Genomic DNA, 21,238 nt, shown 5'->3' with positions numbered 1-21,238 from the left:
TGCCCCCTGCCCCTTATTGTTGTCCCTCTGGAACCCTACCCAAGGTCATGGGAAATGGAAACTCAGTGACAGCCAAGTTCAAAACATGAACAAGTCATTCCAGAGAAACGTCATTCGCCAGTGGTGGATGGGAGGCCTTTGGCACTCTGAGTATAGCAGGCTTTTATGGACTGGTTTGGGAACTTGTCCACCATGTAAATGGTGTTTGTTTGTTTGTTTGTTTTAAGTTGAGGAGTCTGCTCTGTAGAGGAATACGATTCCACTCATGTCCTCAATGTGCTTAAAATCTAGTAAGAAGAGACTTAAACTCACAGAAAAATACACTCCAATACAGAATCAAAGGCTAGATTTTGTCATGTAGACCAGTTGTTCTCAAACTTGGGCCTGTGTAGGGATCACTTGGGAACATTTAAAAAATGTGCATGTTCTGACCACATTCCACTTGACTCTGATTCAGTGTTTTTTGGGTGAGGCCTGAGCCCGGGCCTTTTCAGGCGAGCTCCCTAGGAGATTCTGATGTGCACCAAAGTTGGAGAAGGATTGGTGTACGTGAATTAAGAGAGGGACAGACTGCAGTCAGCGTCCTCTTGTCTTTTCCCTGAAAGAGACAGTTTGTGGCCTGGAGAGGCAGCTTGCATAGGCTCTGACGCCCTGCCCCTCCCCAGGTGCTGTTTCCTGGCATCCCTGGCCTGACAGCTGGCTGCCTGAGGTCCTCAGCTCAGGCATGTTGGCACATTCTTCCTTGACCAGGAAGTGTCTGCCTGGGGCTGCCACCCTGGCAGTGAGCTGTCACCATTAATCTCCTAGGTCCAGTAATTGGAGTGGACACGGAGCCATCCCTCTGGATCAAGGCTCGGTGATCTTGGGGCTGTTTACTCCTGTCATTCATTTTCCCCTGGGTGGGGAGGAAGATGGGGGGAAACTGCATTTACAGACACTCATCATATTTTCCTGGCTTCTCATGGTGGAGGTGCATGTGAGCCTGGGAGCAGACTGAGGGGTAGGCTGTGGGTGAAGGTGGTGAAGACACCCCTGCCCTCAGGTAGCTGGGCCTGGAGAACGGCTGCTGTGTATTTCTGCAGCGGGAGAGCTGAAGGAGGCAGGGGGCAGAGGGGGGAGCAATGGAGAGGGTGGGGGGGATGAAGTAGTTGAAATCTGATCGGCTCATATCTGTCATTACATGTGGGTTAGTGCCCAAATGGTTCCCCAGATCTCACTTCATCTCTCATAATTCCAGATACCTCTGGAGGCCTTCGGGCTGTGGTTTGGGGTGAGGAGAGGGAGTTGTGCAAGACCAGCTCTGAGACTTGGCATGTGTATCTTGTAATTAGCCTTGTGGGTCGCGGAGAGGAGCTGCCGTGTGCTGGGCTCTCCCTCTGCATTTTCATGCTGTTCTCACAATGAGCCTATGAAACAGGGTTTGTCGTCTCCATTTTATAGGTACAGAAACTTGCCTGCAGTCATAGGGCGATAATGTCACAGCCAGAATTCCAACCACTCGAGCTTTTAAAATTTTATCGTGCTGCTTGCTTCTAGGGCATTGGGTTGAAGTCAGGAGATCTGAGCATTTATGTGAAGTGGAACAAATCCCCTCACTCACAAATCCCCTCACTTTCCTCCAATGCCAAATGGGGGCTGGGAGTGGGCCAGGTGCTCTGTGTCCAGCAGAGGCCCGTGGCTCCATGTGTCCATCCAGAGTGACTCACGGTCTCCTTGGGGCAGTATCAGTTGCTCACCGGCCTTTTGGAGTCCTGTGGCTCCTTTTTGGACTCTGATTTAGGGGCACAGGACCTATCTCTCTTTATCCAATAGAGGTTTCCTTAAAAGTAAACAAAATGCTGTCACTGTGTATTTGAAAAAAATGTGTAAATCAGATCATCCATATTTGAAATGCTAATCTGGAGACTCACAAGGCAGCATTTTAGATTTATAGCCTCATTTGTAAAAGGGAGAGGGGGAATATCCTTTCTGAATTTCTTACTCTAAAATTTAAGGGCTCTGAGAATCCTTTCACTGTGGTATTATCCCCATCCCTTTTTTCCTGAATAGAAAATTTCATATCTTGCATTTGCTTCAAGTGATGTGTGTTAATTTAGTTAATTGGGCCTAGAAGGACTCTTCCCTGCCATGTAAGATACTTCTTAAGGGCAGTCTTCTGGAATGACTGGTCATTTCACTGCTAACCCTTTAGGAAATTCACTAAATTCTCATTATCCAAGATTCATCTCTGTTTATTGCTTTGAGATAACCCCAGGTAATGGGGACTTCAGGGTTATTCTTTGAGGCTTATGCAACAGTTTAAGAGGTCACCAGGAGCTGTGGACAGGGTCTCAGGTCCATGGGGGAGTGAATTTTCCACGTTATAAATTAGAAACTCCATAGCTGTGATTTCTAACCTCGGTCATTTCTTTGATATGCTACCATCCCTGTGTCATCATTATTTCATTTCTAACAGTGGAGAAATTAGAAAGCCAAAGAGATTGTGCCAAGATAGAATATTGCCCGACAAGGTGCTTGTGAGTTTCTTGCTGTTTTAATAGAACATTTACTCCCCTCCCCCGTTCATGCTCTCTGTCTCAAAAATAAATAAATGTTAAAAAAAAATTAAAAAAAAAATAGAACATTTACTTAGTGTTTTATGGTCTACAGACATCATTCCAGTTGGTACTCGTAATGCTCCTGTAAAATAAACCGAACAGCTGTATTTTCTAATTTCTGTATTGTATGAATCTGCACTGTGTTTATTACAAAAAGAACTTAGAGTGGCATGAAACAGGACCAAGCCACCACGGAGATCAGAGCAGTCAGGAAAGAAAAAATATAATGGCTAACACTTGTTGAGAGTCATTTATGTACCAGGGACAATTCCAAGTGCCCTTAAATGTATTAGGTCATCCGTATGGCTGCCTTATGAGGTAGGTACTATTATCATCTCTATTTTTACAGAAAAGAAAGTGGAGGCTTAGTGGTTCAGGAACGTATTCACTGTCAAATGGTGGAGCTCACACTTTTCACCACTGTCCTAGAACACAGCCCTCTGTGGTAAGTAAGGCCAAGGATAACATTAGTGTATACATATACATGGCAAGAATTATCACTGTTTTAGAGAGGAAAGTGAGCTCAAGAATGTGGGTAAGTGGCTTGCTCAGGGTTGCAAAGCCAGGACTAGAGTCTTGGTCTTCTGTCTCTTAGCGCTGTTTCCACTGCCTCACGTAGCATCATCCTTCTCAAAATGAAAAACATCTGTCTTTCAGAACCTGGCAATTGGGGCAGGAGCTGTTGGATCTTTGCAGCTGACCTACATCTCGAAGGTAATGTTCTCCTGGAGCTCTGGGAATTCATGTTCTCTAAATAGGTTTAGTATCTAAACAAGAAATGTCCAGTTCTTCTGGCGTTAACATTTGGGGATATTCCGTGGGCAGTGAAGTGCTCCCCTGTCCTCACGTTTGCCTTTGGAACTTTGCTGCTGACCAGGGCTGGGTGGAGTGTGGCTCACAGGTTCTTGGAGCTGAGCCTGAAGCCTCTTCCTTCTGGGACACATCAGTGATGCTCCCAGCTCCTGCCAACGAGGTATTGGTAGTGGGGATAGGAGTGGGGCATGACTTTTTTTAGAAACTGGGGCAAAAAGGAGCACAAAAACAACTACGAAACCTCCTAGTGACTCTAAAAGATTCTCCCCAGGGGTCTTGTTCTAAAGGAGCGGCTCAGAAAGAGTTGGGGCTATGCTGGATTATCAATCACCTGGACAGGATTCCTGGAGGGAAGGCTAAGAGAGCCCCGGGAAGACACTCAGTTGTGCCAGGGAACCATTCAGCAGTCAGATGACTGCTGGAGGGTCTGGCAGGTGGGCTGACGGGCCATCCCCCATCCGGTTAGTGCGGATGGTAGGAGATCAGCCCCCCTTCAGAGCAGAGACAGGGCAGAGAGGGGGCGGCGGGGGAGGGGGGGGGAGGCAGAGGGCTGGTTGATGATGCCCACACATAGCTGCTGAATTTAGCTTCTTTTAGCGGCCCCTCCCTGGAGCAGGCACCAATGCTGACCTGTGATGCAGCAGAGATAAAAAAGGCCGGGGGATTTAGTGCCTCGCCAGAAAGAGGAACTCTTTGTCCAATGAGAAGAGCCAGGTGGCGCCCAGCCAGCACAAAGGTTCCGGAAGTCCTGCTTTCCCCACGCACCCCTCACTTCAGGCCTCTTGGGGAATCTCTGCTTCCTTGTCCACATTCTCCCACCCTCAGGGGTTGATACACGGTAGGGGGACCCAGATCTGAGTGACCACTGGCTCCTTTTCATAATGAGCTTTGGGAGCCCTTGTGTTCAGCCTGCCATCCCAGCTGGCGGTGGGGGGGGGGGGCGGCGGGGGTTTGGAGGTGGAGGCGGCTGCAGGGGCTGCGGGCAGGGTCTGGCAGACACAGCTGGGCACAAAGGCAGAAGATGCAGGGCAGGGTTTGAGCGGATTAGAGAGAGGAGATAATGACCTGGTGGGGGGGGGGGGGGTGGGCGCGGCGGGAAGGGAGCAGGGCTTTAAGCAAAGCTTTGCTAGCACAGCTGTGGGCAATTTGTGCTTGCCTTGTGGTGTGAGATGTGGCCGCCTCCGGGGCTAGGCTGGCCAGAGGTTTGGGCCTTCCCCTTGCCTGTCGGGTCTTGTTGTGAGCTCATTAGGTCTTTCTCCAGGAGGCTTGGAGGAACAGAATCAGAGAGGGAGCAGAGAACCTCATTATTAGTGAAATTCCAAACCCTCTCCTGTTTGAAAGGGTTTTGGAGATTTTTTTTTTTTTCTTTTTTGATTAGGGAAAAGTGAATACAATCTCCTGCTGAATCATGATTTATAAATGCAGCTCAGATGAGGGCTTTTAGAGTTCTCAGTTTTGGAGGCTGCCTCATTTAGAAAGGATGGGCATGCCTTTTAGCCCTTCTTGGGAGATGCAGGCCTGGGTGGGTGTTATGCAGAAACCCACAGCTGCCACAGGGTCAGGTTACATGGAGCTGAGAGGAGCCTTTAACTCCTGCCTGACCCAGTGCCAGAAAGCAGGGGTTTTCCCAGAAAAACATTGAGCTGTGGTGCTGGCATCAAATTTAGCCTTCCAGCGTATTTCTTGTTAACCCCTAGGTAGCACCCCTGCCCCCCAACCCCTAGAGTAAAGCATTTAACCACAGTGTTGACCTGGCTTGTGGTGTGTGTGTGGTCTCTGTGCGGGGGTTGGTGGGGGGGGATGCTGCGTGCTCTTCCATAGTTCTTTCTTGAGGGCTAGTGTTGGGAAGAGGAGTTCCTTCAGAAAGGCCAACAGAGATGAATGTTCTTGACCTGATGTCCAGGGCACCAATGGCAGTAGAACCAGGTTTTGGGCAAACTAGAAAATGTCTGAAGGTGGCCTTGGTGCCATCACCTTCCCACTTTGCTGGATGGCTCTTCTCTTGTATATAGCCAGCACCAGCATCCCACTCCCAGCTTGTGTCCCGCTTTGTCAGGGCCTTGCCCTCAGCTAGCTATAAGGAAGACCTCCCTAGAACACTGTGGTTCTTCTTGTTGTTGGGGGGTGGGAGTCGTGGTCACGGATCCTTCTAAGAGTTGCATGAAGAGTGTGAACTCCTTTTCCAGGTAAAGTATGTCTGTGTGTACACACCCCGGTTTTGCCTGTGATTTCAGGGCTCATTGACCCCCTGAAGCTGGTCCGGACGCCCCTACCTAGAACCCCTCCAACCATTCTGTGTAGTTGACTGCTTCTTCCTCTGCTCTTGATGTCACCTGAAGGGGCAGGGTCACCCTGGACACGGGGCAGAGCTACCCCAGAGCTTCAAGACCGTGTTCTGCTGTTGCTGCTTCTGCCAGAGGGGCCCCAGCTCTACTTCCGGCCAGGGGCAGACAGGATGGGGCCGGCTAAACAGTGCCCTGCCACTGATGAGTTTGCTGCTCCTGTGGTCTGTATTTGATCTGATAAGAGCGAGTTCCTGAGAGGCTGTTGCGCTGTAGAGTGGCCTTATCTGCGTCACTCTGTGGGTGACCCGAGCCCATACCCCGCCTCACATCCTGACCTCCTTTCATTGCTTGCATAATTCAGGACCCACCAGTCAATCACCGCCATGCAGCTACTTAACTGTGGCCACCTCAGGGCAGGCAGATGGTAGCACTTGGCCACACCCACTATAGTTAAGCTGCCCGCCATACTTTTTCAGGATCCTCTGTTCCTTCACTACATCCGAAAGAGGCTGCACAGGCTGGTCTGATCACCAACATGAGGTGGGGTGGAGAGCAGAGGGCTTATACTTACAGTCCCATGGGGGCAGGGATTCTGCTGCCACAGTCCCCAGGATGTCGGGGAGGCCAGAGCTAACTCTCCATAGTAAATGAAGCCTGTACCTTGGCCCTTCTCCCCGAAGGACACAGCACAGCTAGAGACATGATTTCTTTTCCTCTTCTGCCATTCTGTGATTGTAAGAAGGGGACTTGTAATTGCAGTCTGGCTTTGCTAATTGGGAAGCTGATCAGAAATTTTGAGGGTGTGACCCTCGCTAAATAGCCTATCAGGGCAGAACTAGAACTGATTCAGCAAAGAACTAGCAGCCTTGCCAGATATTCCTTCCGTGGTTAGGCATGGGGCAAATTATAGACGTGCATGCATGTAATCACGCACGTCCCCTGACTGAAAACTGGATAAACATATAAAAACAAATGAAAGGGGCGCCTGGGTGGCGCAGTCGGTTAAGCGTCCGACTTCAGCCAGGTCACGATCTCGCGGTCCGTGAGTTCGAGCCCCGCGTCAGGCTCTGGGCTGATGGCTCGGAGCCTGGAGCCTGTTTCCGACTCTGTGTCTCCCTCTCTCTGCCCCTCCCCCGTTCATGCTCTGTCTCTCTCTGTCCCAAAAATAAATAAAAAACATTGGAAAAATAAAAAATAAAAAAAAATAAAAACAAATGAAAAACCAGATGATCTCTTGGTTTCAGTTGCTGTAATAAGCATATTGGTAGTAGTCTCTCAGTATAGGCTGCTGATAAGTTGTGGTCGGAGTCGACTCTCTGTCACCCAACCTGGTGAAAAGTCTCTGCCAATGGTGCTTTCTCTGGTCAGTGATAAAAGTCAGTTTCTGGGAGAAAGAGGTGTATCTCCAAATAAGCCCCAGAAGGTCTCAAAGTGCCCAGCTTTACAAAGCCATCCGAAAGCTTCAAGTACAAAGAAGCCGTGAGATGGGTGGGTTCTGAGGGCCAGGCAGTTAGTTCTGTGATGGTCAGAGCTACATAGGAGTGGAGGGTAGGGCATGAACCTTGGGCATGGACCTTGGGCGTAAGGACCTGCAGGGGGAACATGGATGCCAAGGGATAGAGCAAGAAAATGAGACACTGACAGATCAGAACATCAGACACAAGCAGGATAAAGGCACATACTGTGGTTCAGATGGAATTCAGGATCTCAAACCCAGGAACACCAGGCAGCACAGGGGCAAAGAACTATGATGTCGTGGAGCTCTGCTGAGTGGTTTCTGGGAATGGCGAAGACATGCCTGAATTTGGGTGGTCTGTGACTGAACTTAGGATATATGTGTTCGTCTTTGCCTAAATCTTTGTGTTTCAGGACTGTTTAAAGACTTTCGTTAGGCCTAAGGCCTCCACCTCACATGATGGTGAACGTATCAGAATATAACCATCTCCCTCATTAAATATAATTGGCTGTAAAATATTCGAAAGGATTTCAGTCATCTGATATTTGGAATGATTCGGCTGAGTAACTCTAATTTGTGATTGGCTGTAATTTTTTAGCAGTCATCTTGCCCATCCAGGAGGGTTCTTGCGAACTAAGAAAATCAAAGCTACTAATTATTTTCGAATGTAATGAAATTTCTTTGACTGTTTAACTGAAACATGAACGAAGTTGACTTAATGTGACATCTTGCAAACACTTGTCAAAGAGGTTTATATAATGTCGAGGAGGTTTATATAATGTTACATAGACATTTAATGATTGATGTATTAATGTTGAGTATGTTATATTCATTTTGTTTGTTGGAGGGCAAGGTATTTTTTTTCAGGTCTCATACAAGTAGGAGAAGGCCATTGCTTGGAAAGCGGACTGAGAGAATGTGTCCACAGGGGCATGATGACAATGTGGAAATAGTTCCTAACCTAGGGTTTGAGGGTGGGGGGAAGGTGCCTCCTTAGAAATCCCAGGTACAGTTCCTATTCAACCTACAACAAGAGTAGTCACCTAATGTTTGTGGGCATATGATGGAATATGATGTGTTTTCTTTTATTGGTTCAGTGGGTTTGAACCAGAGTGACATGGGTTTACCTCTGCATGTAGTCAGGAGTGTACATGAAAGGGGTAGGATTGATAAAACAATATGAAAGAACAGGAGCTATAAACATATTTCTACTTTCTTCTGTTGTCTTCTTTTAAATACATAAGTATGTTCTGATTCCATGGGCCCCTCTTATTTTTTGTGATTCAACAGTTAGGGTAGATATAAAGGGCACTGATCAGCATGTCCAAATGCACACTGCCTGACCTTTCTGTGTGCTTTAATTGGAATCTATGTGTGTGTAGCAATACCATCTTTAATTTGGAGAACTGTTTAGGGAGGGGGTCGGTGGTTGCGAGAGGAGTGGAATCTTGTAGTGTGAATGGGGCAAGTACAGGTTGTGTGGTCCAAAGAGAATTTTGTCAGGACTCAGTGGTTTCTAAAAGCATTTTTACAAAGATAAAGATTAATATAGACATCAAGATAGTGCTTATTTCTGAGGGGTGGGGGTGGGATTCTATCAGGGAGAGGCACACAAAAGGCTTCCAAGAAAGAGGATTGATAGTGGCCTATTTCTTAATCTGGATCGTGAGTATAGGGTTTCCATTTAATTATTATTCTTCAGAATGTTTATGTATGTTTTATATACTCTTCTTTTTTGTGTGAGAAGTTTCACAATAAAAAAATTTGAAAAGAAAACACTGTTTTCTTTTACAACAATGTTAGAAATATATTCTTGTTTCTTTTGTTTTTTATTTGATTTAGGTGAGCATAGCTACACCAAAGCAGAAACCAAAAACTCCGTTTTGCTTCGGTAAGTACTGAACTGGAGGATGGGTTCTCCGAACACTCCTACAGCAACTTCCTTTTTGTGTGGAGACGGTCCTGTGATCACATGTGACTTATGCCCTGTGTATATGAGTGACTTCGGTCACCGCGATGTTGCTAGGTGTCAAGTGATACTGCTTTCTTTGGTTTCCCTGTGAACACCGTTAATAGCATAAGACAGAGGTGCAGGGAGCAGCGACGTTTCTGTTTTCCTGACTCCACAGGGCAGGGTACAGGTATCTACTGGTAGTTTCTGGGAACCCTCATCTCCAACTCTGTAGTGGTGTGCTCAGGAAAGGTGGAGACTTGGGGGGGAGCTGGAGGAACAATGGAAAAGAGTATCCTGTCGAGTGTCTCAGTGTTGCCAGATGAGTGAAGAGTTGGGAGTGACACAGGAAGCAGAGAGGGCATTGCTCGGTGGCTGCCTCTAGTCATTAATTAAATCATCAGTATTTATTTGGCTCCTACTATGTTCTCAGTACTGTACAAAGTTCTATAAGCAGATACTAATAAGTAGCTTCTGTTTTTATCTAGGGTGGTTTTGCAAGCTCCATGAAGCAGGGATATCCCTTTGCTCTGTCACTGCTGTCTCCTCACCACATACAGTGGTTCCTGGCATATAATGGCTGTTCAATAATATTTGTTGAGGGACTGAATGAACTAATGAATTCAATGTGTACCGCATGATGCTTACTTATAGTTCTGGCTTATTTACGCTAGAAGAATAAAAGAGTGACTTGAGCTGTCATCTCTCCCAACTGCAGGCTGGTTCAGGCTTCTTTGGTGCTCTCATTGTCCCGTTTCTTTCAAATATCGTTGCTAAGCTCAGAAATTACTGTCTCAGATTTTGTGGACAGCAGATCTAAAAGAGATAAATAATGAACCCAAAAGTAAATTATTGACCTCATGGAGTGCTCAGAGGAAAGAACAGGTGGAATATAAGGTCAGGGTCACAGATTTGATCTCAGGCAAGCTTTGTTCCATTTTCCGACCACAGACAAGGCTCCTAACCCAGGCCAGTTGTGCCAGTAAAAACAAGGAGCACTGGGTCCAAAATTATATATGTATCATCATGACTGTAAATCTGTGAGCACCTCTAAAAAGCAGTTCAAGCGTGTATCTTGGTGGTGGTGGACTAGAAGCCTCATCGCTGTACAACAGTGTATTATTAAGGGGGTTATTAGAACATTAACGACAGGTGATGGACTAATTCACACTTTTAAAGAGACAGCACTTATAGCCTGCTGCTTCCCTGATATTCATGCAGCTGACTTTGCGTCATGACAAATGTCTTCATCTGCTTCGTAGAATCCTCCACCTTGCTACTTCGGCACCTTAGTTTTGTGGAGTCTTTTTGTCTTGCATGTGTTCTCACCTGGGTCTTTCCTCTTTTCTTCCCCATGACGATTGCAGTCATCAATGCCCTCTCTCAGAGGTATTTCCTTCAAGCTAATGACCAGAAAGATCTGAAGGACTGGGTTGAAGCCTTGAACCAAGCCAGCAAAATCACCGTATGTATGATTCCTTCTCCTTTCTGGAGGGAGTCCGTGCCCCTTCTCAGCACGTGGCCCATTTTGGGTGGGGAAAAGCTCAGATGATGGCAGGGGCTTTCCCAGGAGCCGGTTCAGACCCAGTTCCCCCTACCTCTTCTTACACCTTGGCTGACTAACCACAAGTTGAACTGAGAGTTTGAGTTTGAATCAAGTTCAAGGGGAAGTTTATGGAGCGTCCCCTTTGCGCTTCCTGGGAGGGCTCCTGCTCTGTCGTGTTTTGGGTAATTCTGGTGTGCTGATTCAGAGTGTAGTGGGATTGGAAGATGGATTGCTGACTATGAGAAGCAGAGTAAAAGGAAAGCATATGAAGAGGGAAGTCAGAACTTTTTACTGGCACGGAGGGGGGAGATACTCTTCTTCCTTTAAGAGGTGACCTGGAGGTCAGTCCGGGCCATCCACCAACCTGTCCTGAAGAAGCCTTCCATTTGAAAAGCATCACTGAGCTAGTTCACTGACTGCTCTGTGAGTAGTCTCATTCTCTTTGACTGGTGCACTCCTTTCTTCTTCCTTAGAAATACAGAAGAAGAAAGAAGGGTAGGAACGAGGAGAGGGAAAACTTAATGTTTTGGGGGCCAAAAAACCACTAGACATTTCATCAATAATAGGCAGCCTTGTGGCATGTAAACTGTGGTTTGTATGCTGAGAAGATTGATATTCTTGTTTTAGTTATTTTTGTTTTAAGTTATTATTTTAATACCAGTTAGTTAACATACAGTGTTATGTTAGTTTCAGTTGTACAATATAGTGATTCAGCACTTTCATACGTCACCCGGTGCTCATCACAAGTGCACTCCTTAATTCCCATCACCTATTTCACCCATCCCCCCATCCTCCTCCCCTCTGGTAACCATCAGTTTGTTCTCTATAGTTAAGAGTCTGTTTCTTGATTTGTCTCTCTCTGTCTCTTTTATTTTTCTTTTGCTTGTTTGTTTTCTTAAATTCCATATGTGAATGAAATCATATGGCATTTGTCTTTCTCTGACTTATCTTGCTTAGCCTTATACTCTCTAGCTCTATCCGTGTCCTTGCAAATGGCAAGATTTCATTCTTTTTTATGGCCAAGTAATATTTGTGTGTGTGTGTGTGTGTGTGTGTGTGTGTATACCACTTTATCCATTCATCAGTTGATGGATCCTTGGGCTGTTTCCATGTCTTGGCATTGTGGATAATGCTGTTATAAACATAGGGGCGCATGTATCCCTGTGACTTAGTGTTCTTGTATTCTTTGGGTAAATACCCAGCAGTGCAATTGCTGGATCATAAGGTAGTTCTATTTTTAACTTTCTGAAGAACCTCCATATTGTTTTCCACAGTGGCTGCACCAGTTTGCATTCCCACCAACAGTGTACAAGTGCTACTTTTTCTCTACATCCTCACCAACACCTCTTGTTTCTTGTGTTGTTGATTTTCACTGTTCTGACAGTGTGAGGTGATATCTCATTGCAGTTTTGATTTGCATTTCCCTGATGATAAGTGATGATGAACATCATTTTATGTGTCTGTTGGCCACCTGGATGTCTTTGGAGAAATGTCTGTTCATGTCTTCTGTCCACTTTGTAATTGGAAGATTGATTTCTTTTTTTTTCTTTTTTTTAAATTTTTTGAGAGCACACAAATGGGGATAGGGGTTGAGGGAGAGAGAGAGAATCTTAAGCAGCCTCCATCCTCATTGCGTAGCCTGATGAGGGGCTCAATCCTCATCTCTATGATGATGGCTCATCTCTATGGTCATGGCTCTAGGGTCATGACCTCAGCCAAAATCAAGAGTCAGATGCTCAACAAACTGAGCCACCCAGGTGCCCCTGGATGGTTCATTTTCTTATCATATGGTCAGACTAGTTTACATTCTAGTCACTTCTAATAGTAACCCTATGTACTGGGGCAGATTATTCTCCCAAATACCTCAGGGTTTCTGTGAGAAAATTAATAGGAGAAATCTGTACACCTATCCAGCACTTGCGATGGCAGTCTCAAGCAGAGTACAATTCAGTCATTGAGGTGGTCTGGCTTATTAGCTTGTTATTTTTATAAACTTTGGTTCACCTGTGAAAAGAGAACGGAAGGGAGGGAGGGAGAGTGCAGCTATCTCACATTTGTGTGCTAACCGACATGCTTGTGCACATGACTCTAGAGTGCGGATCTTAGTACAGGTTTCCTTCGTTCATGATGCGGTCTTCACCCTTCTGTGTTTGACACACTTTTGGAGCTTCTTTCAGTGTCTAATACTTTATTCTCTTTCAGCATTCTCTCATGGCTTTCCTTCTCTGTCCTGCCTCGTAAACTGGGCTACAAAGCCTGATAGGAGGTGGGGCCTTTCTTTTGTGCCTTGAGCATAGAGTTGCTGTCAGTAGTGAGGTTCCCCCACCTTTTTTCTGGCCGTGTGGAACAGAAGTCATAAGCCACAGGAGTGGGAAGGAGCATGGCGGTGCCCAGAGGCTGGGAGTCCAGAGGCTTGCTGGAATGTCAGAGCCTTCTGCTGGGTCTCATAGTCTCCAGGATCCCCCTTACTTTACTTTACTCCATTCATATATCTTTTCACTCCTCCTGTCAAAGGTCTCGTGGGATAGAAGGAAGAGGATGGATACTCTATTTCCTATTCAGTTTGTGCCCTGGAAGGGTTTACTTCTTTTTCTACTTCCATATCGTCCTGTATCTTGTGTCCTTCCTAAGGGAGGCTGGGATGAAGGAAGATGTGGGCTGGGCATCACATTGATGGCATGCCTACTTATTTTAGGGCACCTTATATACAAAGTGCAGCATCAGGGACTTTGGCAGATACAGAGATGAATGAGGGAACAGATAATGTATCGAGCCAAGCTCTCACACGTGCCATATTATTCACCCCTCTCACATCACTCTTATAAATGGTTTTATTACCCTTTTTTAGATGAGAAAGATGGAAATCAGAGTCTTGCCCAAAATCTAGAGGTGGGTAAATGGTAGAGCTGAGATTAAACACCCAGAACCCTATGACTTCCAAGACCTAAAAGAGTTAATGGAAATATTTAAAGGGGCACTTGGGTGGCTCAGTTGGTTAAACGTCTGACTTCAGCTCAGGTCATGATCTCATGATCTCATGGTTCGTGGGTTTGAGCCCCACATTGGGCTCTGTGCTGACAACTCGGAGCCTGGATCCTGCTTCAGATCTGTGTCTCTCTCTCTCTGTCCCTCCCCCTTTCACACACACACACTCTTTCCTGCTCTCTCTCTCAAAAAATAAATGAATAAACATTTTTAAAAAATTTAAAAATATTTAAAAAGAGCAACAGTTGTAAACTTTGTTAGATTACACACCATTTTTACATACATGGCTTCATTTTAGCCTCATATAAAAACCTTAAGTGTTATTATTCCCAATTATAAATGGGGTGATACAAATATATAGAGATTAAAGTGACTTGCCCAAGTTTATGGAACCAGGATAGATCGAGTTTATCTGCCCACAGATCACTGTTCATTTTGTGCTGAGGCCACTGGGTCCTTATCACTGAAGAAAATGGTATGCTCTGGCTTATAGCTGCATTACTCCCGTCTCTGCCTCCATCACTATGGCCTGTGTGTCTGTGTGTCCTCTCTTCTTCTAAAAGGGGCATCAGTCATTGGACTTTGGGCCCACCCTAACTGGTTATGACCTGATCTTAATTTAACTATATTTGCAAAGACCCTATTTCTAAATAAAGTCATATTCTGAGTTTGTGGGTGGATGGTTTTAAGGGGACATTATTCAACTTACTACATTTCCCAAAACTGTTGAAAATTGAGCAGTAAAAGTAAAGCACAGCCTCCTGCCCCTATTGGATTGTTCCTCATTGCAGTCTAGACATGCCTGGTGGAAGTAAGATGAGTCCCTGTAATTTTCTTTTTCTTTCTTTCTTTCTTTCTTTCTTTCTTTCTTTCTTTCTTTCTTTCTTTCTTTCTTTCTTTCTTTCTTTCTTTCCTTCCTTCCTTCCTTCCTTCCTTCCTTCCTTCCTTCCTTCCTTCCTTCCTTCCTTCCTTCCTTCTTTCTTTTCTTGTTGTTAAGTAACCTCTACACCCACCATGGGGCTTGAATTTGTAACCCTGGGATCAAGAGTCATATGCTCCAGCAACTGAGCCAGGTGCCCCATGTCCCTGTAATTTTCATTTCACATTGCAAATGAGATTCATAAGGATATCCCCCATCAGAGAATACTCCACAGGGAGATGGAGGAGGGCACACCTTTAATTAGGCCTCTGGGGATATGGACCAACCAAAAGAATGACCTTGTTTTCAAGCTCTGGGGCAGTTATTGTGGGTTTGTCCTCCACAAGCTGGAGGCTTTGGAAAGGTTCCGTGTAGATGGTCAGATGCAGCCTATGATGACAAGATTCTGAGAGGCAGTACAACAGCTAAGCTTCTATGAGTCCTTTGCTGGCCACTGGGAAGTCTAAAAGGCTACATCCCTCCTTTCTTTGCTAGAATTCATTTAGGTCACTTGAGGGGAGCTTCTGTTGTTCCATGATGATGATATCACTAAACATCCCAGCCATAATCAACATCCCTAAAGGGGTCCCATCACATTATAGCAAAACTCAGGGAAGAAAAGGTGGCATAGGTAGGTAGTGGGGCATTTAGCAATGGAGAGTCAGGCAGTCCTAGGGGAAATTTACTTCCTTTGAATGAGCTTTCATTGATCTCTTCTATAAAATGGAGAAAATAATGCCTACTTCATAGACATTGCTTGAGGTAGAGACCATGCAGCAGATTGCTTGAGGTAGAGACCATGCAGTAGAGTTTGACACATTGTGTGGCCCTGAATGGGGCCCACTGAGGTGGGAACTGCAGTTCAGACAGCTGGAAGGGAGAGAAGGTAGATTTCTGGCTCCATCTGGAGAGCTGGTGGGTGGAGGTCACCTTTGCCTATGTAAATGGAATGCACAGGCCAGGGATCTCATCTTCTTTCTGGAGCTCCAGCATAATCACAGTGGTCTTAACCCTTTGAATAGACATGGAATGGAGTAGTCTTTGGTCTCATCCTTGGCAGAGTTCTCAAAGGGCCCTGAGCTATGAGCTCTTGAAAAGTCTGGATTCTTAGGTCCTTCTGATTCCCAAGGCCATAGAAATGGAAGATGTTAGCTTTACTCGTGTCTAGATCCGCATAGAGTGTGAGACTTGTGAAGGACGGGCTTTGTGATGCTGTGGAAATTGCGCCCTGGTAGGGAGTTAGGATCTAGTCTCTGTTCAGTTATTGACCACGGCTTTGGGCGATTGACTTGACTGGCCTGAGCCTCTCTTATTTTCTTACAAAATGAAAGATGTTATTGGAATTTCCAGTATAAGTGAGTGAAATGAGCAAGGAGGAAGAAAAACAACAACATAAATGAGGATAAACAGCACCTGGCTTGTGGCCTCAGTGTTGGGGAGCATGATAGGGACAGTGGCAAACTGAAGAGTGTTCTCCATCTTAAGAGAGAAATGCTGCTTAACTGGAAGTCTGGATTTTTAGGTAAAATATTTCACATTGGAAATGTGGATTGAAAAACACACTACATAGGACCAACAACACATAGTTTGGCCAGAATCTGCCTTCAGGCCACCAGTTTGCAGCCTGTGGCCTGTGGTGTCAAAAGAGCCACAAAAATTCTGTGATTATGTGATTGTCCGTGGTGCCCTAATTCTTCCAAGAGAGAAAAAAAGATAACTGTTCAAAAGGGCTGTGTTTGTAAATGTGAGTACCATTTGTGAAATGTTAATTAAAATATTTTGTAATATTCTTGACCCCTGAACAACATAGGTTTGAACTACTTATATGCAGGGTTTTTTTGCAGTACAACTGTGAATGTATTTTCCTTATGATTTTCTTAATAATATTTTATTTTGTCTAGCTTTATTGTAAGAATACAGTATATAATACATAGAACATACAAAATCTGTGTTAACTGATGATGTCTGTTATCAGTAAGGCTTCCGGTCAACAGTAGGCTATTAGTAGTTGAGTTTTCAGAGTTATAAGTTATACATGGAGTTTTTACTGTGTGGGAGCCAGTGCTCTTAACCCTGTGTTGTTCAAAGGTCAACTGTACTTTTATATTTTTTATTTTTGAAAATTAAAAAAATATATATACTCTCATTTGATAAGTACAGTGACTACGATATAAATATTATTACCCTTTTTGTTTTCTACATGGGCCAGTTTTGGCCTAAAGAGAGGTTCAGTGCCAAAGGTCACTCAGTCAGTGACAGGTCAGGAGTAGGTAGCCCGGGTCCTTGGGCTCCAAAGCTCATGGTCCCCTAATTATGTTCCGTATCCCACATGTATGTTACCTGTTCCCCTGCCTAGCATGCTTTCTCCTCCTTACATTCCTGGTTCCTGTTCATGTCTGGGTTACTGTTCCAGCATCTCTCTTCCTCTGGATACCTCCGCTCACCATTCCGTTTCAAATAGTTCCCCTGCACCTCTGTATCTCAGCTCCTGTTTATTTTTTTTTATGGCACTCCCCACAATTTATAATTATTCTTATTGTTTGGCTGTGCGTTTTTTGGTCAGTCTCTGTTGTTGGAATGTCCGTGCTATTAGGGTGGGGCATGTATGTCTGTTTGCTGCCTTATGGTTGGTCTGTAGTCAGGGAAGGGCCGGCTCACAGTGGGTGCTCGGTAATTGTGTGCGTGTGCATGTGCGTATAGGGGTCTGCTGGCAGAGTTCCTTGTATTCAGGAATGGGTCGATGGAAGGGCTGAGGAAGAGAAGAATGTCTTACTACAATTTGGTACGTTAGCTTTTCTTACCTCTTCCCTAATCCTCTTTTGCCTCCCCACTTTTCCTAAGCTGCCTTTCTTGCCAGGTGCCCAAAGTTGGGAGCCTGCCCCTGACTACCGAGGTTCTGAAAAGCCTAGCAGCTCCTCCAGCCCTAGAGAAGAAGCCGCAGGTGGCCTACAAGACCGAGATCATCGGAGGGGTGGTGGTACACACGCCCATCAATCAGGTGCTGGGACCTGGGGCTTCTGGCGGGGGCAGGAGGGGGCAGGGGTATGGGGGTGTCCATAGTGTGCCAGTGATGTGCACAGAGGTGGGCTGCACTGAGGAAAGGTAGTTGTGGGTGGGGGAGCCAGTGCAGATGGGGTGGCCAAGAAAACCCGGGACAGGGGTGGGTGTGAATAGTAGCAGTACAGAAATCGGGGCCACCATATCTTGAGGCATTTTGGCCGGTATGGTCCTGCACCATACATGGGAGACTAGCACTTGTAAATCACAGGGACAAAACAAGCCTACTGTCCCTCCTCCCATAGGGTGTTTCTCCCCTCTTCTGGTTTGCCTTCTCTGTCCTTACCTTTTCCTGGGTCTGCCCAACTTCGCGAGCCTTGTTCTCTGACAGCACCCAGTACAGTGCCTGATGGGAGCAAAATGAATGTTTGCTTTCTTGTTATTTCTTCTTTGATTGCTATCATGGGTAAAGAGGCAAGAGAGGCTTCCCCGAGAGAGCTGGGTGAGGCATGGGGTTTGCCGTGTGAGGAGCAAGGGGAGGTACTAATCCTGACACTGTTTCCTTGTAGAACGGTGGGGATGGGCAGGAAGGGAGTGAACCCGGGTCCCACGCCATCCTTCGAAGGTCTCAGAGTTACATCCCCACGACAGGCAGCCATGTTCCCTCTGGGCCCCACTTCATTAAGAGCGGCTACTGCGTGAAGCAAGGGAATGTGGTGAGTGTCAGCGCTGGGGCCAGAGTGAGTCCTGGTGACTCCTGGGAGCGGTGGTTGTGGGCAGTGCACAGGGGACAGCTGGCTGCAAGGAGGAGCTGCCCACCTCCCAAACTGGTGAAAGGTTTGGGACTAAATACTCACCCCTGCATGCCTGAGGCTCTGCCTCTAATAGGAAGAAGTCTCTCCCTCTGCTGACCCCGTCTCTCCCATTGAATGTGGGAGCCCAGCTTCCATTGGGCTGGGTACCCAGGAGCTTAGAACTGGAACACCCTCTGGAATGCTGGGACCTCTTCTTAATGTCCTGCTCTTGCTTTTTATTTCAGCGGAAGAGCTGGAAACGTCGCTTCTTTGCACTTGATGACTTTACTCTCTGCTACTTCAAGTGTGAACAGGTTTGTAGTCATTCTGGGGCCCTTCTGACAGGCCATGGAAGCAAGAGGCACACAGGTGACACTGACATGTGTGTGCATGAGTAGAGATGTGGGCACACACACAGGCCTGTGGGGTGCCTCTGTCTTATGAGCATCCATCCCATGTGTACATCTTTATGTCAATAGTAACGTGGCCTTCGCTTTCTCCCTCCCTCAACGCAGTGAGCTGCTCTGTGGTCAGAGCCACAGAATATCTTCTTAGAACTTTTTCCTCTCTTGATAGTTATTTTGAGACTTTGCCTTGTTTGCAGTGTACCTCTGATCAGAGAGATACATTCATCAGCTGGGCTGGGTTGTGGCATTATGTGGATAGTCTCATTTACCTATCTTATTTTTTCCACCAGGACCGAGAACCACTGCGCACTATATTTCTCAAGGATGTTCTTAAGACCCATGAGTGTCTGGTCAAATCTGGGTAATCATGTCTGCTTACTTTTTTTTTTCTGATAGGAATCCCCATTTGCCTGCCTAAATCTTCATTTACTACCCTTCAGAGGCTCTATTTAAGAATTTTCTCCCATGAGCATGACAGGGCCTGACATCTCACTTACTGCGTCCAAACTAATGCAGCTAAGAGACCAAACTGGGCAAGCTCATCTCATCTTTTCCCTTTGCCTTTCTCTGGCCCCTGAGGAGACAGGCTGAGTCTAAATAATAATTTTTGATGTAGAAAAAGAAATAATGTGGGAAAAAGAAGAGAGTGGTGTTGGGATGCTTCTCAAGTGTTAGAATTAAATGCTCATTGCATGGGAGGCTTAGGGCTCAGAGCAGAGACAGTGTCCTGAGGTCTCACTTATCAGCACTTCTGGTCAGATCACTGCTTATTCCAATGCTTCTTCCCTGAACTTCTTACGCCTTTTCCCCTTTTTTGACAAAGTCCTGGATATCTCCTTAACACAAAGGTGATTAACAGCATCTCTGTGTGACTCCCTTGTAGAGGAATAGCGAGTATTTTTAATGTGTTCCTCTTCCCACTAGGAAGAGTGCCATGGTGCATAGGAGGACTTTGGGATCTGGGGCCCATAGGCAAAGGCTCTCTCCTGTAGTCAATATAGATACAGATGCCCTTAGAACTAAACTGTAGAAACCCAAGGGCATCTGGACATTTAAAAGTCCTCCTTTTGCCCCTTAAGCTCCAGTCTTTAGAGACTGTTTGCGTCTCTCCATCCCATTGACTGTGCATTACAGACCAACATCATCAGGGAGGCTCTTAGCAGCAGGCAGACTGTTATCACATGAAGGCATAGGAAGGTCTTACATGGCAACAAAAGGCCACATGACCCCAAGGAAGCAGGGACTGAACTGGAGCTGTACTGAGTCTTGCAAATGATATTTGCAGAGTAGAGATTAGGGAGGTTCCCAGTGACAGTTTGTATTCCATAAAAGTGGCTGGTGATGGATGTTCCAGAAGTGTGGTTCCAGAGGTTGATGGTGGGTGGAGGAAAGACTGGGCATGACTGCATCCTCAGAGATGATTCCTGACTTCACAGGGGCCCATGCAAACAGGTAGGTGGACAGCCACCTGGGCATGTTGGGCAGCTAGCGAGCCCAGATGGCATTGAGTCCTAAGAGTGCTCTGTACTTCACCTGAGTCTCTCACTGCCACAGTCAGACTGAATCCTTAGTGAAGGAATTAAGAGAGCTTCAGATCATTAGGGAAAGAAGTCCCCAAGGCTCTGCGGGTTCCAGGCCTATGAGACTGTGCGGCCTCCCCAAACCCAGTTAGGAAGCTTTAGGGCATCTGCGTAGTCAACAAACATTTGTTAACTTGAATTAAATTGAACTGAATTGAATTGAAAGGCAACGTGTAGCTTGGGAAGTAGATGTGACAAGGGTGGGGATTTCCTCCTTGCTTTGCTTTCGTCTCTTCAGTAGTCGATGACATGAGTGTACTGTATGTGTGTGAGTAATTTAAAAAACGAAAACAGTTTAGTCAGTAAGAAGAGCCATCTCCATTCAGAAAGTAATAATGGTCAGTGAAATGTTTCAAGTGACCGCTATATGACATGCATGGTAGCAGATGCCTTATGTACTTCATACATTGATCTTTGTGGTCACCAGCCTGGTAAGGGGGGTCTTCTCATCTCCTTTTTACAGTTGGGGAACAAAGGCCCACAAAGATTTAAAATATTCCTACAATATCTTTTCCCCAAGTGGAGTCAGGATTTGGTCCCAGGTCTTTCTGACACCATCTTGCTGTCCCTTCCCACGTGGGTCTTTAGTCTCTTGCTCCTCCTTTGCCCGGGTGCCCATGTCACTGGCTCAGTGCCTGCCATGTCCTTCCAAGTCCTCATTCATGAAGCCAACTCTGCCTGCAATCAGTCCTTTTTTGGAATTATTCTCACTCTTGGCGTAAGAACACACAGTCTAACATCTAATTGTATAGTTTTGCTTTATTTTTTTTTTTTGGTTCTTTTATTGGGAAGAAATTAGATCTTTCACTCCTTATGTATTGCCCACAGCACCTGGATACACACAACAGGCGTTCAACACTGCAAATAATTTTGGCCGATTTAGGGTTTGTCACTGGGCACCACCTACA

The 21,238-nt window shown here is 45.9% G+C and overlaps 1 protein-coding gene across 4 annotated transcripts in view; it reads left to right on the top strand.

The window, feature by feature from the left end:
• PLEKHA2 (pleckstrin homology domain containing A2) overlaps nucleotides 1-21,238 on the top strand; it is a 70,959-nt gene that overhangs the window by 38,237 nt on the left and 11,484 nt on the right. For 3 of the 4 annotated variants that reach the window (XM_058720627.1, XM_058720626.1, XM_058720625.1), the window contains 7 exons: nucleotides 3,255-3,311; nucleotides 8,994-9,042; nucleotides 10,470-10,567; nucleotides 17,410-17,550; nucleotides 18,119-18,265; nucleotides 18,589-18,657; nucleotides 19,041-19,111. In XM_058720627.1, the coding sequence (XP_058576610.1) occupies nucleotides 3,255-3,311; nucleotides 8,994-9,042; nucleotides 10,470-10,567; nucleotides 17,410-17,550; nucleotides 18,119-18,265; nucleotides 18,589-18,657; nucleotides 19,041-19,111 (632 nt within the window). Of the gene's footprint in view, nucleotides 1-2,946; nucleotides 3,043-3,254; nucleotides 3,312-8,993; nucleotides 9,043-10,469; nucleotides 10,568-17,409; nucleotides 17,551-18,118; nucleotides 18,266-18,588; nucleotides 18,658-19,040; nucleotides 19,112-21,238 lie in introns of all 4 variants that reach the window. The other variant, XM_058720628.1, reaches the window with a different exon arrangement.

This window comes from Neofelis nebulosa, chromosome 3, assembly GCF_028018385.1.
Source record: "Neofelis nebulosa isolate mNeoNeb1 chromosome 3, mNeoNeb1.pri, whole genome shotgun sequence".
Classification (NCBI taxonomy): domain Eukaryota; kingdom Metazoa; phylum Chordata; class Mammalia; order Carnivora; family Felidae; genus Neofelis; species Neofelis nebulosa.
The sequence above is the reverse complement of the archived record's forward strand: the minus strand, read 5'-3'. Positions and strand labels throughout refer to the sequence as shown.